The sequence below is a fragment of the Suncus etruscus genome, chromosome 10, assembly GCF_024139225.1.
Source record: "Suncus etruscus isolate mSunEtr1 chromosome 10, mSunEtr1.pri.cur, whole genome shotgun sequence".
In the NCBI taxonomy this organism is placed as follows: Eukaryota; Metazoa; Chordata; class Mammalia; order Eulipotyphla; family Soricidae; genus Suncus; species Suncus etruscus.
In genome coordinates, this window is record NC_064857.1 from 50551345 (window position 1) to 50569145 (window position 17801).

General features: G+C 42.7%; 1 protein-coding gene and 1 non-coding gene across 2 annotated transcripts in view; one reads left to right on the top strand and one right to left on the bottom strand.

The window, feature by feature from the left end:
* Nucleotides 1-17801, top strand: part of ZMYM5 (zinc finger MYM-type containing 5) — a 40224-nt gene that overhangs the window by 7772 nt on the left and 14651 nt on the right. The window contains exons 2-6 of the mRNA XM_049782564.1: nucleotides 577-1042; nucleotides 1279-1372; nucleotides 12936-13221; nucleotides 14417-14582; nucleotides 16378-16587. Of these exons, the coding sequence (XP_049638521.1) occupies nucleotides 587-1042; nucleotides 1279-1372; nucleotides 12936-13221; nucleotides 14417-14582; nucleotides 16378-16587 (1212 nt within the window). The 5' untranslated portion in view covers nucleotides 577-586. The remainder of the gene's footprint in view (nucleotides 1-576; nucleotides 1043-1278; nucleotides 1373-12935; nucleotides 13222-14416; nucleotides 14583-16377; nucleotides 16588-17801) is intronic.
* On the bottom strand, nucleotides 12020-12129 carry LOC126021600 (U6 spliceosomal RNA). Its single transcript, XR_007500102.1, has one exon. It is a non-coding gene; the product is annotated as a U6 spliceosomal RNA (small nuclear RNA).

Here is a 17801-nt window from a genome sequence, read left to right on the forward strand (position 1 = left end):
CACATTGTAGGCCACATACTTGGTTGATTTCCTCCTATGTTTGGTGGCTGTTCACTGTGGCTCACATACAGTGAATTTTTCTTTTCTTTTTTGGTTTTTGGACCACAGTCCTGGCTCTGCTTTCAGGAATCACTCCTAGTGGCACTTGGGGACCATCGTGGGATTGATACAGGGTCAGTTCATGGTAGGCAAGTGCTCTAGCCACTGCATTGGTTCAGCCCCACAAAGTGAAAATTTTTATTTTTGGTCACGCCCAGCAGTGCTCAGGGGTTACTCTTGGCTCTGTGCTCAGAAATTGCTCCTGGCAGGCTCGAGGACCATATAGAATGCCAAGGATTGAACCAGGTTCGTCCTGGGTCAGCTGCATGCAAGGCAAACACTGGCTGTGCTATCGTTCTGGCCCACAAAGTGAAAATGTGAAATTAATTCACCACTATATAGTTCTAGCTCTTTCACATTTTCTGTTTGTTTTTGTTTTTGTTTTTTTGAGCCACACCTGGAGTTAGAAAAATTTTATTTGTGCTTTTCAGTTTTTAAGACTTAATCATTATACTATTCTTTATCTTTGTCTCACAGGTTCTTTGGCATGGATTGTTCAGTGGAAGTATTAGAATTGACTGAGCATACTCCTGTTTTATTGGGGAGTACAACCATAAACGTAGGAAATTCATTTGGTGACCAAATTAATCCTGTGGTTAGTAAAAACTCTCCTGTGGACAATGATGAGGATGATGATGTTGTATTTATTGACTCTATACAACCTCCTTCAACTGCACCAGCTGTAGCTGATCCAAGAAACTTTATATCATCAAAAACTGAAAAGCTCCAAGGAAATTACTCCAAATTCCTTCTTTCCTCAAGAGATTTAACTTCTCAAAAGGGCAATATAATTGAGACAATAGTCATTGATGATGAAGAGGACTTAGAAACAAATGGAGCGGATAAAAAAATTTCTTCCAGTTTTGTTGGATGGGAACTTCCTGGAACTAAAAACAGAATCAAAGATTTGGATTTCTGCACTACCAGTCTTTCAAGAAGTAAGGTAAATGCAGGAATGGGGAATAGTGGTATCACTGCAGAATCGACTCTCAAATTCATATTGCTAATGTTACAACTTAGAAACAGGTATAAGCTCTCAATGCTGGGCGAGATATGAACTTAATGATTACACTTATAACGGCACTGTAGAGTACCAACTTGGGAGATGTCGCTAAAGAACTTCAGTCAAGTAATTTTGGTGTTAATATGCAAACATACGCCCCATCTTTAACTTCACAGAGCAAGACTGGAGTAGGACCTTTTAATCCTGGTAGAATGAATATGACAGGATATGAATTTCAGAACGGAGGATTTCCATCTCATCATAGTCCTGGTAAGCAATAAAGAATATTCAATATTTTCCTTTCCACCTTTTTTCTGGGGTAGGGTCACACCTGGTGTTGCTCAGGGGTTACTTCTGGCTCTGCGCTCAGACATCACCTCTGACAGACTCAGGACCATATGGGATGCTGGGAATCAAACCACCATTGGTCCTGGATCAGCCATGTACAAGGCATATGCCCTACTTACCGTTGTGCTATCTCTCTGACCCCCCCCTTCCAAACTTTTGACTATTTTCCTTTCTAGGTTACCTATAGCTATTTTATTTATAGTTCAAGTACAAACTTTTATATGAAAATACAATTATTTTACTTAGAATACTTCACAGTTTATTTTGTCTGAATTTTTGAGAACTGAAAGACTGTTTATTATAATTTACATGTATTTCCAATTGAAAGTACTTTTTTCCCCCCTAGAGTGGGTTGGTTAGATTGTTTTTTAAATTTATTTCAGTGCTGGGACTCAAAACCAGGAACTGACACATACACAGCACATGTTCTAAAACTTGAGTAACATCCCTAAACAATACTATTTTTATTTTATTTGTTATTTTTTGGGGGGCCACTCTCAGCTCTACTGTGGACTTTCTTGGCTCATTGCACAAGACTCTAGACTTTGCTTGGAAATCACTCTTGGTGTGGTACTGGGGAACTATATGGGATACCAGGGATCTAACTCCAGTAAGCCACATGCAAGTAAAATGCCTTACTCATTGTACTATATGTCTTTGGCCCAAATCTTGATTAGTAACATGGTTTTATATTTTTGCAGCTCTTCTAAAATCAGGCTTAGTAGCAGACAGTAAAGTATATCTAGCTCTTCAGATTTATTGCACATTGAAAATGTTTACTTGGGGCCGAAGAGATGGCACAAAGGTAAAGCGTTTTCCTTTCATGCAGAAGGACGGTGGTTTGAAGCCCGGCATCCCATATGCTCCCCCAGCCTGCCAGGAGCGATTTCTTTTTTTTTTTTTTTGGTTTTTGGGCCACACCCTGTGACGCTCAGGGGTTACTGCTGGCTATGCGCTCAGAAGTTGCTCCTGGCTTCTTGGGGGACCATATGGGACGCCGGGGGATCGAACCGAGGTCCATCCTAGGCTAGCGCAGGCAAGGCAGGCACCTTACCTCCAGCGCCACCGCCCGGCCCCAAGGAGCGATTTCTTGAGCCTAGAGCCAGGAATAACCCCTGAGCACTGCCGGGTGTGACCCCCCCCAAAAACAACAACAACAAAAAGCTATTTAAATAACACTTCTGGGTCCGGAGAGATAGCATAGTGGTAGGGCGTTTGCCTGCACACAGCTGATTGAGGTGAGATGGTGGTTCATCAGCATCCCCATAAGATCCCTCATGCGGGGGCCGGGCGGTGGCGCTAAAGGTAAGGTGCCTGCCTTGCCTGCGCTAGCCTTGGGCGGACCGCGGTTCCCATATGGTCCCCCAAGCCAGGAGCAACTTCTGAGCACATAGCCAGGAGTAACCCCTGAGCGTTACCGGGAGTGGCCCAAAAACCAAAAAAAAAAAAAAAAAGATCCCTCATGCCTGCCAGGAGTGATTTCTGAGTGCAGAACCAGGAGTAACCCCTGAGCACCACCAAGTGTGACCAAAAACAAAACAAAATAAAATAACACTTCTATCTATAACTACATATCTATGTGAGGTTAGGTTTTTATTTTTAAAGAGAGAGACTGATATTTATTTATTTATTTATTTATTTATTTATTTATTTATTTATTTATTTATGTTTCTAGGGTCACAGCTGTCGGCACTCAAGAGTTACTTCTGACTCTGTGCTCATAAATCGCTCCTGGAAGGCTCGGGTTGTGGGGGACCCCTAGGGGATGGGATGCCAGGGATTGAACTGGGTCCTTTCTGGGTCATCTGCGTGCAAGGCAGATGAAGAGCCCTACTGCTGTCTATCGCTTTGGCCCCAGATTTTCTAACATTCTAAGAATTTTTGCTTTTCCTATTGTTTTTTGGTTTTGGGGTGGGATGGTTTTGGAACCATACCTAGCAGTGCTCAGGGCCTTGGCAGTAATCAGTCAATTTATGTGGTACCAAATAACAAATGGTAGTTGAATTCTGTCTATTCTGGCCTATAAATCAACATTTTCTGTTTTTTTGTTTTTGGGTCATACCTGGCAGCGCTCAGGGGTTACTCTTGGCTCTATGCTTAGAAATCACTCCTGGCAGGCTTGAGGGACCATATGGGATGCCGGGATTCAAAACACCGTCCTTCTGCATGCAAGGCAAACGCTTTACCTGCCGTGCTATCTCTCTGGCCCCTTAAATAGCTTTTTTTTTTTTTTTTTTGGTCACACCTGGTGACGCTCAGGGGTTACTCCTGGCTATGCGCTCAGAAGTCGCTCCTGGCTTGGGGGATCATATGGGACGCGGTCCATCCTAGGCTACCCCTAGCGCCACTGCGCCAGCCACTATATAGCTTTTTTAGATGTAAATTTTCTCAATGGTGTACCAGAATTTTACATGTGTTGGTTTCTTCTAATGCCCTAACCACCACTATACTATCACTCTGTCTCCCATCTATGTCAGTTTCTTTTTTTTGTTTTGTTTTGTTTTGTTTTGTTTTGGGCCACACCTGGCAGCACTCAGCCTGGCAGGCTGGGGGGACTATATGGAATTCCGGGAATCGAACCCAAACCCAGGTCCATCTTGGGTTGGCTGCATGCAAGGCAAACACCTTACCACTGTGCTATCTCTCTAGCCCCCTATTTCAGTTTCTTAAAGGTTCTAACAGTGTACTATTTGAAACCATATAATGACCTTTCATACTCTTTTTGTTTTGTTTTGTTTTTTTTGGGTCATACTCGGCAGCGCTTAGGGGTTACTCCTGGCTCTATGCTCAGAAATCGCTCCTGGCAGGCTCTGGAAACCGAATGGGATGCCGGGATTCAAACCACTGTCCTTCTGCATGCAAGACAAATACCTTACCTCCATTCTATCTCCGACCCCAACCTTTCATACTCTTACTTAATTTTTGAATAGATTTTTCTAATTTGTTACAATTGTATGTTGGTTATTTTGAAAAATACTACTTTGTTTTAATTAAACAGATTTTCCAGATACTGGCTAACTTTCAAAGTCTTTCAAAGAATTTTCTCTTCCTGGGACCAGAGAGATAAAGCTGCATAGCCAGTAGTAGGGCGTTGGGCATTTGGCACGCAGCCAACCTGGATTTGATCTTGGTATCCCATATAATCTCAGGAGCCAGGAGTAATTTTTGAGCACAGAGACCCGAATAACCCCTGTGTGCTACCAAGTGTGGCCCCAAAACAAAACAATATCTTTTTCTTCTTTTTTTGGTATTTGAAAGACCATGTGATGTCAGGGATTGAACCCACATTGGGCTGTGTGTGCAAGGCACTGCCCTAAGTGCTATACCTATCTCTTGGTCTCTTTATTTAAAAATTTTTTGTTTTGTTTTGTTTTTGTCTTGTTTGCTTTGTTTTTGGCTCACACCTGGTGGCACTCAGGTGTTACTTCTGGCTCTGTGCTCAAAAATAACACCCAGGGGGCCAGAGAGATAGCACAGCAGTAAGGCATTTGTTTGCCTTGCAAGCAACCAATCCAGGATGGACAGTGGTTTGAATTCCAGCATCCCAGGTGGTCCCCTGTGCCTCCCAGGAGCAATTTCTGAGCACAGAGCCAGAAGTAACCCCTGAGCACTGCTGGGTGTGACTCAAAACAAAACAAAACAAAATGCTCCTGGAAGGCTCGGAGAACCATATAGGATATTGGGGATTGAACCTGGGTCCGTCCAGGTCTGAGGCTTGCAAGGCAAATGCCCTCCCACTGTGCAATCACTCTGGCTTAAATGTTTTCCTTTTTAAAGATAATGTGGAAATAATATCCAGAGATTGGGGTCATAGAGAGAGCATAGCAGTAGAGCATTTGCCTTGCATGTTGCCAACCTAGGATAGACAGTGGTTAAATTCCTGGCATCCCATATGGTCCCTGAGCCTGCCAGTAATGATTTCTGAGCTACAGAGCAGGAGTAATCCCTGAGTGCCACTCGGGTATGACCCCCCCCCCCCCCAATCAGAAAAAAAAATCCAGAAATTAGAGATGAGGGCTAGGAGGACCAGTCCATGCTTGGAAGCTTGCTATGCAGCTGACCCGATACGGATCTGGGTTCCATCCTCCTCAGTATCCCATATGGTCGCCGAATCCTACCAGGAGCAGTTTCTGAGTACAGAGCCAGGAGTAATCCGCTGAGTCTGGCCCAAAAACCAAAATAAAAAATTTAGCTTGCAATTGAGTATTGCTTTTTCTCTTCTCTTAAAACAACCATTGTCTTATGGTGTTAAGTCAAAGTGATTTTATGTGTGCTTATTGTCTTTACTAAATGAATGCTGTTAAGCCTTTTCATCAGCGGCTGATTTTTAGCAAAAGTATTTGCACTGTTCATCGAGGATTTTTTGTTTGTTTGTTTCTTTGATTGTTTTGGGGCCATACCTGGCAGTGCTCAAGGTTTACTTCTGGCTCTGCACTCAGGAATTTCTCCTGGCTGTACTTGGGGGACCATATGAGTGCAAGGGATTAAATTTGGGTTGCTTTCATGCAAGGCAAGCACCTTATCAGCTCTGTCCCAATTCCTTCAAGTCTATAAATAGTTTGGACTGACCTTTGTTTCTGTTAAGGGGAGAGCCTAAAATCAATGGAATTTCCCAAGCAATTGAATGTGTGAAGTTTTTAGGTCACTCTTGAACTTGTGCAGAGATAAAAAGACAGACAAATCACCAAAATACCAACCATTACATAAGAATATTGGGGTTTTAAGCCAACCCACTTAAAGGGAGAGGAGAGATTGGAGACTGAACTTTGTCCTGTGCAGTGTATGTTTCTGTTAGTCATATTTACACAATGAAGCTGTAATAAAATATCTGCAAAAAACAGTGAAGCCTTACTGTTGGAGAACTTTTATTGTTCATTTGGGACCTAGTATATAGTTTTCCTGAACTTTGAGTCATTCTAACAAATGATGAAATTTGTAGATCAGGGGTCTCAAACTCTGCGGCCCTCCGTACAACATTTTGTGGCCCTGCCCTAGAGGAATCTTTTTTTGTTTTGTTTTGTTTTAGTTGTTTGGATCACACCCCCCCAATATTCAAGGCTAACTACTGACTTTGCACTCAAGGATCACCCTGACTTTGCCTCCTGCGGCCCCCAGGTAAATTGAGTTTGAGACCCCTGCTGTAGATGGTCTCAAGAACCTCTTAGATTCATAACGAGGTTGCTAGAAGTATGGGATAACACATTATTTGTTTATTTAATTTTGGGTCACACTGGGTTGGCGCTCAGGTTACTTTTGGCTCTGCACTAGGAATTACTTCTTGCAGGCTCTGGGGACCATTTGGGATGCTGGGAATTGTATTTAGGTCAGCCGCACATAAGGCAAACACCTTAAATCTCTTGGCGGGCCCGGAGAGATAGCACACAGCGGTTTGCCTTGCAAGCAGCTGATCCAGGACCAAAGGTGGTTGGTTCGAATCCCGGTGTCCCATATGGTCCCCCGTGCCTGCCAGGAGCTATTTCTGAGCAGACAGCCAGGAGTGACCCCTGAGCACTGGCGGGTGTGGCCCAAAACCAAAAACAAACAAACAAAAGAAATGCTCTTCTTGGGGCCGGAGAGATGGCATGGAGGTAAGGCATTTACCTTTTATGCAGAAGGTCATTGGTTCGAATCCCGGCATCCCATATGGTCCCTCGAGCCTGCCAGGAGTGATTTCTGAGCATGGAGCCAGGAGTGACCCCTGAGCGCTGCCGGGTGTGACCCAAAACACAAAAAACCAAAAAAAAGAATGCTGTTCTATAGTTTTAGCCCCATCAATCTTAAATGAGTTTATTTAGGGAGAGCTCTTCCAAGCAACCTTTGGGGAACTCAAGGGACAGTCCTGACAATTCTTGGTCTGATATTGCATGGTCATTGCAATGTTGGGGACCATCCAAGGGTCCTCTGCAGTGTAAGGAATTGAAGCTGGGACCTTAGCATGTCAGGCATATATAATCTACCTCCTTGTCCCCTCAAATTTTATTTTGGGACACACCCAGCTGTACATAGAGGTAACTCATGATGGCAGTCAGGATCACTGCTGAGTGGCTCAGCATTATATGGGAAGCAGGGTATTGAATCTGGGTTTGTTACATGCAAATCAAATGCCCTAGCCACTGGTCACACCCTACGGCGCTCAGGGGTTACTCCTGGCTGTATGCTCAGAAATCGCTCCAAGCAGGCACGGGGGACCATATGGAATGTGGGATATCGGAATTCAAAGCTGCATGCAAGGCAAATGCCCTACCGCTGTGTATTTCTCCAGCCCCATAATTTCCATACAATCTTAAAGCTTTTGATGTTTAATGCAAAATTGACCCCATTAATGTAATGGGTATTTTACCTTAGAATTTCCATCACAATCTCTGAATTGTAGTTCTCCTAAGGGCTACTTTTTTTTTTTTTTTTTTTGGTTTTTGGATCACACTCGGCAGTGCTCAGGCTCTATGCTCAGAAATCGCTCCTGCAGGCTCAGGAGACCACCTGGGATGCCGAGATCGAAACCACCATCCTTCTGCATACAAGGCAAAAATGCCTTACCTCCATGATATCTCTCCGGCCCCTATTTTTTTTTAAAGCATGGTTGTTTACAGAATTATTTATAGTTGTAGAAATTCAGTGTTTCAGCACCAATCCCACTACCAATGTCAACTTCCCTCCACAAAAGTTCCCAAAGTCCATCTCCTACTGCCACTCCCCTGCCCTAGCCTGCCATAATAAAGGCACATTTTAAAGTTTGGATCTCATTATTTTCATTGATGTTGATTCTGACTTGTCCTTTCTTAACACCACCAATGTACCTGAGTTCCCTTGGCCCCTGTATCATGTCATTTCACATCTGTCTTTCCCACTCAATTTTTTTCCATTGCCTTCACTGTATTTGGGGCCAAGGGATAGTATTATACTAGCAAAGTGATTATGATTTTTTTTTTCAGATCAAAGCATTTTATTGTGGGTGGGGGGGAAATCTTCAGGGGAGAATATGACAATGTACTCGGAGAGCCAGGATCTCTGAGCTGTATGGCCACAGAAATAGCAAAGTGGTTATTTTTAAAAAATATTACATAGCAGGTAGGGTATTTACCTTTCACACTGCTAACCTGGTTTTCTTAGCTGGCATCCCATACATTTCCTTGAACACCTCCAGAAGTGAACAGCATACAGAGCCTTGAGTGTGGCCCAAAAACAAAAACATTGAAAACAAAAGAAAAGGCTTAAGTACTATGCCAGGGATTGAGCCTGTGTTCCTGGGTTTGTCCTGCCTGGGTAGGCTGCATGCAAACGCCCTATCTTCTGGCCTCCAGCAAAAATCTTTTAACACAAAATACCTAAACTTATGGCCTGGAGTGAAAACCAAAATAGATAAATAAATGAATGTTTTTTTTTTTTTTTTTGGTTTTTGGGTCACACCCAGCAGAGCTCAGGGGTCAGAAATTGCCCCTGGCAGGCACGGGGTGGGGGACAATGACGAGGACAACCATATGGGATGCCAGGATTTGAACCACCATCCTTCTGTATGGAAGGCAAACGCCTTACCTCCATGCTATCTGGCCCCATGAATAAATGTTTTTAAAAAGTATATATTAAAAGGTATTTTACTAAAATACCTAAAAGGGTTTTAGAGAGAGTACAGAGGTTAAGATGCTTGTCTTGCTTGTACTGGACCCTGATTACCCCTGGCATCATTTATGATTTCCTAAAACACTACCAGGAGTTACTCCTGAACACACCAAATGTGACCCAAACCACCCCATCCCCCATTTAAGAAATATTTATTATAGCACTGATTATCAAGTCGTTCGTAATAAGGTTGTTTCAGACATGAACAGTTCTGGCACCAATCCCATTACCCAGAGTCTTTTCCTTGACCAGTGTCTCTAATTTCCCAACCTAGCCTGACTCCTTGTAGGCACAAAATTACTTCTTTTTTTTTTTTTTTTTTTGATTTTTGGGTCACACCCGGTGGTGCTCAGGGGTTACTCCTGGCTGTCTGCTCAGAAATAGCTCCTGGCAGGCCCGGGGGACCATATGGGACACCGGGATTCGAACCAACCACCTTTGGTCCTGGAACGGCTGCTTGCAAGGCAAACACCACTGTGCTATCTCTCCGGGCCCACAAAATTACTTCTTATTGTTTGTTGAAACACAAAGTCAAATGGAATTGACAAAATTTAGATCAGACTTACTTTGGGATGCCAGGAATGGAACAGGTTGGCCATATGCAAATGGTGTGTGTGTGTGTGTGTGTGTGTGTATGTGTGTGCGTGCTTGTGTGCGTGTGCGCGCGCGCTCAGGGATTAGTCCTGGGACTGTACTCAAGACTTACTTTGGGGGGCCGGGCGGTGGCGCTAAAGGTAAGGTGCCTGCCTTGCCTGCGCTAGCCTTGGACGGACCGTGGTTCGATCCCCCGGTGTCCCATATGGTCCCCCAAGCCAGGAGCAACTTCTGAGCACATAGCCAGGAGTAACCCCTGAGTGTTACCGGGTGTGGCCCAAAAACCAAAAAAAAAAAAAAAAAACCCAAAAAAAAAAAAAAAAAGACTTACTTTGGGATGCCAGGGATTGAATTTGGATTGGCTGCATGCAAAGTAAATGCCCTACCCTCTGTACTATTTCTCTGACCCCGTTTAGTAGATTTCTTTCTTTTTTTTTTTGTTGTTTTTTTTTTGTTTTGTTTTTTGGGTCATACCCGGTAGCGCTTAGGAGTTACTCCTGGCTCTATGCTCAGAATTTGCTCCTGGCAGGCTTAGGGTGCCGGGATTCAAACCACCAACCTTCTCCATGCAAGGCAAACGCCTTACCTCCATGCCATCTCTCTGGCCCGTTTGGTAGATTTCTATGTAACTTTCCTATCAGATGTCCTGTGATGGTTGACATGGAATTCTGAGGTGTTGACTTGAGGCTCAGGATCTTATAAATTTGAAACAAATTTGGTGGTTTGACTATTTGATTAAGTTGTGGATCTGGGCTGTTTTGTCTGATGGAGTAGGGAATGGTGCTGGGCTGTTGTGTCTCCAAACAGAAAGGACATTTGCCCTCACCCATTTTGAGTATGCCTCAGAGGCATCAGGCCCAGACTATCTGAGAAGAGAAGGTAGAAATTATTTTCTTTTGGAGTTGGAAAGATGGCAGCTGTGGCAGAGACTGCTAGGTTTTCTGTGGCAAGATAGGTGTGGTGTTCCCCTCCCCATCACCTTTTTTTTTTTTTTTTTTGGGTCACACTCGGCGGTGCTCAGGGGTTACTCCTGGCTGTCTGCTCAGAAATAGCTCCTGGCAGGCACGGGGGACCATATGGGACACCGGGATTCGAACCAACCACCTTTGGTCCTGGATTGGCTGCTTGCAAGGCAAACACCGCTGTGCTATCTCTACGGGCCCTCCCCATCACCTTTTAAGGATTTTGGACTGGATAGTAGTGAGGTTCATGTCTTTTTTTTTTTTTTTTGGTTTTTGGGCCACACCCGGCAGTGCTCAGGGGTTACTCCTGGCTGTCTGCTCAGAAATAGCTCCTGGCAGGCACGGGGGACCATATGGGACACCGGGATTCGAACCAACCACCTTTGGTCCTGGATCGGCTGCTTGCAAGGCAAACACCGCTGTGCTATCTCTCCGGGCCCGAGGTTCATGTCTTGTATCTTTTTCAAACCCCTCAAATTATTTTGAAAACCCTGGAAAGAGAATACAAGAGTTAAGATGCTTGCATTGCACATGGTACAAATTTTTAGCATCACAAATGATCTCCGAAGAGCTACAAGGTGTCACTCATGAGTACAGAGCTAGGAATAATCATTCCTCGTGCTCAGGGAACTATATGGGATGTCCATATTGAACCGGACAGCCATGTGCAAAGCAAGCGCCTTCTGCTATACAATATATCTGGCCCCTACTTCTTGATTATATGGCTGTTCATGATAAAAATGTTTTGTTTGTGGTTTATTCATAAAAGTAGTTTGATGATGAATTAGGAAACTGATTATCAGTGTCTACAATTGCCAAAATCTGAGAATAACCCAAGTATACAAATATAGCCAACTTTATAAAGAAACTATGAAATATTATTCAGCCATAAGAAAAGATAAAGGGTTGGGGCCAGAGAGATAGCATGGAGGTAGAGCGTTTGCCTTGCATGCAGAAGCACGGTGGTTTGAATCTCGGCATCCCATATGGTCCCCTGAGCCTGCCAGGAGAGATTTCTGAACTTAGAGCCAGGAGTAACTCCTGAGTGCTGACAGGTGTGACCCAAAACCACCCCCCCCAAAAAAAAAAGAAAGGATACAGGGGGCCAGAGCAATAGCGCAGCAGTAGGGCATTTGCCTTGCATGCAGCTGACCTAGGCCAGACCTTTGTTGGATCCCCAGTGTCCCATATGGTCCCCCAAGCCAGTAGCTATCTCTTTTTTTTTTGGGGGGGGGGCCACACCCGTTTGATGCTCAGGGGTTACTCCTGGCTAAGCACTCAGAAATCGCCCCTGGCTTGGGGAGACCATATGGGACGCCGGGGATCGAACCGCGGTCCTTCCTTGGCTAGCGCTTGCAAGGCAGACACCTTACCTCTAGTGCCACCTCTCCGGCCCCAAAATATGGAAAGCTTCATGAATTTGCGTGTCATTCTTAGAGCGCAGGGGCCATGCTAATCTTCTCTGTATCGTTCCAATTTTAGTATATGTGCTGCCGAAGCGAGCACCCAGGAGCTATTTCTGAGCCCATAGACAGAGTAACCCCTGAGCGAAACAGGGTGTGGCCCCCCCCAAAAATAAGAAGATACAGGGGCCAGAGAGATAGATAGGGAGTTTGCCTTGCATGCAGCCAAACCAGGATGAAATGGCATTCGAATCTTGCCATCCCATATGATCCCCCATGCCTGAGAGGAGCAATTTCTGAGCTCATACTCCTGAGTGCTGCTGGGTGTGACCCAAAACCAAAAAAAAAAGGTTTTTTTTGTATGCCAATTTGTATGCCAATTGTATGCCAATTTGTAACCCAATTTGGAGTAACTTTGTAATTTAGCTGACTAATTTCAAAACAATTTATATAAAGGCAACTTTATCATATACATGACTGGTTATGTTGATGTTTAATTTGCATACTTATTATGTTGATACTTTACTCTTAGATAATACAAATTACTATTGCAATTTTTTTTGTGGAACAGAGATAATACTTTGCATAATCAAAGTATCATTGCTGGTTTGTAGATAGGTGAGAAAACTAAGATATAGTTTAATGTTCTTGCATAATGTAGTTTGTTCAGGAGATAGATATTGACTCAAGTATTAAGATTCTGATTTTGCGGATGGCTAACTAATACATTGCTCATCCGAGTTTTGTTCAATAGACTACAAAGTGTACAGTTCTCTGGGGATTATACCACAATGCTGCTTATCCTAACCATTGCATCTACAGCTACTTCTTATTCTTTATACTAATACAAATTAGTTTTTGATGTGAATTTGAATTATTTGTTCCTTTCTCTTGTGTCTTACTTTTAAGATTCTTGGATCTCCCAGTCAGCATTATTTCCCCGTAATCAGAAGCAAGCACGGGTGGATTCTTTATCACCAGTGGCCTCTCTTCCTAAACAGATATTTCAACCTTCAGATCAACAGCAACATACTAAATCAACTAAAATCATTTGTGCTTATTGCAAAAATCCCTTACAAAAGGGTCAAACTGCTTATCAACGAAAAGGATCGATTCACCTGTTTTGTTCTACCACCTGCCTTTCTTCCTTCTCTCATAAACGTACTCCCAGGAAGAGCAATTTAATATGTAAAAAGTAAGCTGTATCTTTCAACAATCCTTACAGTTGAATACTTGGCATGTATGTTCTCAAATAACAGTGTATATTCCCGGGCAAAATTGATAGGGGAGTTTATTGACGTTTATGGAGCTTAATTTATTCTGGAGAAAGTCAGCTGTGGGAATCCATATTGTCTTCATATGGTCAGGAAATGGAATATAAGTGTGAAAGTAGATTTATTTTCTTTATTTTTTTGCTACCACTTTTTAGGTTTTTGGGCCAATACCCGCCAGTACTCGGATTATTTCTGGTTCAGTGCTCAGAAATTACTCCTGGCAGGGCTGGAGAGATAACACAGTGGTAGGGCATTTGCTTTGCATGCAGCCTATCTAGGACAGACAGTGGTTCAAATTGCAGCATCCCTTATGGTCTCCTGTGCCTGCTAGGAGCGATTTCTGAGCACAGAGCCAGGAGTAACCCATGAGTGCCGCCATGTCTGACCCAAAAAACAAAAACAAAAACAAAAAATTTACTCCTGGCAGGCTCAGGGGACTCTCTGGGCTGCTGGGTTTTGAACCTGGGTTGGCCACCTGCTGTGCTATTGCTCTAGCCTCTCTACCCCTCTTCTGTTTTGTTTGTTTTTATTTTTGGTTCACACTCAAGAGTTACTCCTGGCTCTGCACTCAGAAGTCTCTCCTGGCAGGCTCAGGGACCTTATGGGATGCTGGGATTCGAACCAGGGCCCGTCCTATGTTGGCCACATGCAAGGCAAACGCCTTACCACTGTGCTATTGCTTCAACCCCTATACCCCTCTTGCTACTACTTTTGCCTTTTCCATTTCCTCATCTCCTGTCCTAATTGTAAAAATTGCCAACAGCCTTTTGGAATATTTTTGAAAGTCTTAAAATTCTGTGGCATGATTTTTGTGTTTCTAAATATTTTTGCCTTCATATTTAGTGTTGCTGATTCTTGGCTAAAAGAGCTGCTCTGCTAGGGGCCAACAGAAAATCCCTTACTGTAGGATGGAGTTTACAGGGCTGGAGATTGACTCCTGGCTTCTCATATGCAAGACATGGGTGCCAGCCTTTTGAGCTCTCTTTCCAACTCCTATTTAGGAACTGTTGACAATGAAAGGTAGATTTTGCTTGATTTAGAAATCACAGATGATCATTAGTATTTTGTTTATATATTTCATCTTTTTTAAAATGCAGTCTGTCCTTTGTGTTTCAGTGACCTATCGACAAGTAAAGCTCCTATGTTTCCTCCAGTGAAGCCAATTGAATTCATCCAGAAATTCTCTAGTACAACCTGTTTAATGCCCTATGAAGATATTCAGAATTTTAGAAAAAGAGGGCTAAATAAATCAAGATGTACAATCTGTAGTAAAGTAACAGAGGTCAGGATTTTTATTTCTTAGGAAAATAGTTATCTAGACTAACAAGTATTTTAACTAAGTGCTCTTATATGCTCTTATACACCTTGAATATTCACAGTAAAGTTTAAGAATTAAACATACTAGAATTACTAACATACAAGTTTATATAGTTATTGAAAACATTCTTTTTTTTTTTTTTGGGCCACACCCATTTGATGCTCAGGGGTCACTCCTGGCTAAGCGCTCAGAAATTGCCCCTGGCTTTGGGTGACCATATGGGACGCTGGGGGAATCAAACCGCGGATCGAACCGCAGTCCTTCTTGGCTAGCGCTTGTAAGGCAGACACCTTACCTCTAGCTCCACCTCGCCCGCCCCGAAAACATTCTTTTTTTCCTCCTGTAGAATTGATATACAAAACAGTGTTGTTGTTATATTTTGTGTGTGTGTTTGTTTTTGTTTGTTTTTGGGGTTTGAGTTTTGGGATGTACCTCTTGGCACTATGGGATGTTAGAGATGAAACCTGGGGCAGCCATGTGCCCTACCTGCTTTGCTATCACACTGGTCCTCTGCAAAACAATTTTATGATGGCTTTTGTTTCACTAGCAATGGTAAATAAAAATGTAGCCTTGGGCTAGAGCAATAGCACAAGCAGGTAGGGTGTTTGCTTTATAACATTTCATATGATACCCCAAGCCTGAGTGCAAAGCCAGGAATAACTCATGTAGTCTCAGGACATGAAGTAATTGAGCATATTGTCCTGATACAGTATCATATAAAACAAGTAGAATAGAAGTGTGCCGATAACTTCATGTAGTTATACCAATGGCTACAAATAAAATTTGCAGATTTATAGTCTTCACTTTATACAGTAACAATTCTATTTTCTTGAGCTGCACAAATCCATGATATAATTTTATCTTAGTTAACACAGCTAAGTAAAGCAAAAACAGCTTTATTTACATACAATATGTCATTCTGAATATGAGTATTGTTGATAACCTTTTCCAGAAATTCCCAAAATATGAGACTTAAACCCCATTTTTAAAGAAATAGATTGTTTACCAATCCCTCAAATATGCCGCATTGGGCTCGAGATACTACAGTAGACACAACACTTCCTTGCTGCCAGATTTTATCCCTGGCACTAAATACAGTCCCTAGGGACCATCAGGCTTGTTCTTTGAGCCTAGAGCTCGGAGTAAGTCATGGGCACAAGATGTAACCCTAAAATTAAAAATAATAAAAATCGTTTTAGGAGAATAGACTGCCTGCCTAGTTGTACTGAAGGCCATGAATCTCACCTTGGAATGTTCCAGCCTTTCTCTAGAAGGTGGGGAGGTAGTGTTGCACATATTATCTAAGGCAGTAAAAGTAACTTAGAATGAAAAATATTTTTTTAAGTTGGCCATATCTAACTTGATTCATTTTCTGTAATTCTTAAATGTCTATGGAAAAAAATTTTTTTTTGTTTGTTTTGTTTTTTTTGTATTTGGGTCACACCCAGCAGTGCTCAGGGGTTACTACTGGCTCTGCTCAGAAATTGCTCCTTGCAGGCTGGGGGATCACATGGGATGCCGGGATTCGAACCACTGTTCTGCATGCAAGGCAAACACCCCACCTCCATGCTATCTCTCTGGCCCGGAATTGTTGTTTTTATTGCCTTTTTATGCCTTTTAATTTACAAAGAGAAAACTGAAGATTGCTTTTTAACTTTTTCTAAGTACTTATTTCACTGTGATTTACTAGAGGTTTGTTTATGCTTACTACTGTGCTAGATTGACATATTTACCTAATAAATTGTTTTTTTTTTTTTAGATTCGCCATGAAGTCAGCGTTAACAATGTAACACATAAATTGTGCAGTAATCAGTGCTTTAATAAGTACAGGCTGGCCAACGGTTTAACAATGAATTGCTGTGAACAGTGTGGAGAGTACTTGCCTGATAAAAGTGTTGGAAACATTGTCCTGATTGAAGGTCAGCAGACAAGATTTTGCTGCCAAAGTTGTGCTAATGAATATAAAAAGGTAATTATTTTAAATAAAAGTAATAGATATCCATATATATATATGTATATATAAGAGTTTTCCCTATTTGCTTACAGTGTAGATGAATTGTATTTTGTTCAATGTTTTTGTTTGTGGGATTGCTTTGGGCCATTTTCAGTAATGTTCAGGGCTTGTTCTTGGCTCCGGGTTCAGGGATCACTTTGTGGGGCTCAGGGGACCATTTGGGACCATTTGGTATACTGGGGTGTTGAATCCAAGTCAGTTGTATGCAATGCACACACCCTACCCGATATATTATTAATCCACCTCCAATGCTGGCCTATTTTGAATATTGAAATCAATTGATAGTTGTAACTTTTTAAATTAATATTGGTATCTTGTAACTTTATTTTTTTTATTTTTGGTTTTTGGGTCACACCCGGCAGTGCTCAGGGTTTAGTCCTGTCTCTATGCTCAGAAATCACTTCTGGCAGGCTCAGGGGACCATAAGGGATGCCGGGATTTGAACCACCGAACTTCTGCATGCAAGGCATTGCCTTTCCTCCGTGCTCTCTCTCCAGCCCCGGTATCTTGTAACATTTTATCTTGTAATATTTTCTCTACCATTTTCTTTTTCTTTTTCTTTTTTTTTTTGGTTTTTGGGCCACACCCGGCAGTGCTCAGGGGTTACTCCTGGCTGTCTGCTCAGAAATAGCTCCTGGCAGGCATGGGGGACCATATGGGACACCGGGATTCGAACTAACCACCTTAGGTCCTGGATTGGCTGCTTGCAAGGCAAATGCCGCTGTGCTATCTCTCCGGGCCCACCATTTTCTTTTCTTTTTTTTTTTTTTTTTTTACCATTTTCTATTTTTATAAATGTCTTCTTCATATTTATATATATTTTTTGTTTGTTTGTTTGTTTTGGGGTCACACCTGGCTGCACTCGGGCTATTCCTGGCTCTACGCTCATAAATCGCCCCCGGCAGGCTCAGGGGGCTATATAGGATGCTGGGATTTGAACTACCGTCCTTCTGCATGCAAGACAAATTACTTACTGCTGTGCTATCTCCTCGACCCCTTATTCTATATTTTTATCAGAATTTGCTATCAAATGGGGCTGGAGCAATAGCGCAGTGGTAGGGCGTTTGTCTTGCACGCAGGTGACCTAGTATGGACCTGGGTTTGATCCCTGGCGTCCCATATGGTCCTCAAGCCAGGAGTGTTTTTTGAGCCCATAATCCCTGAACCTC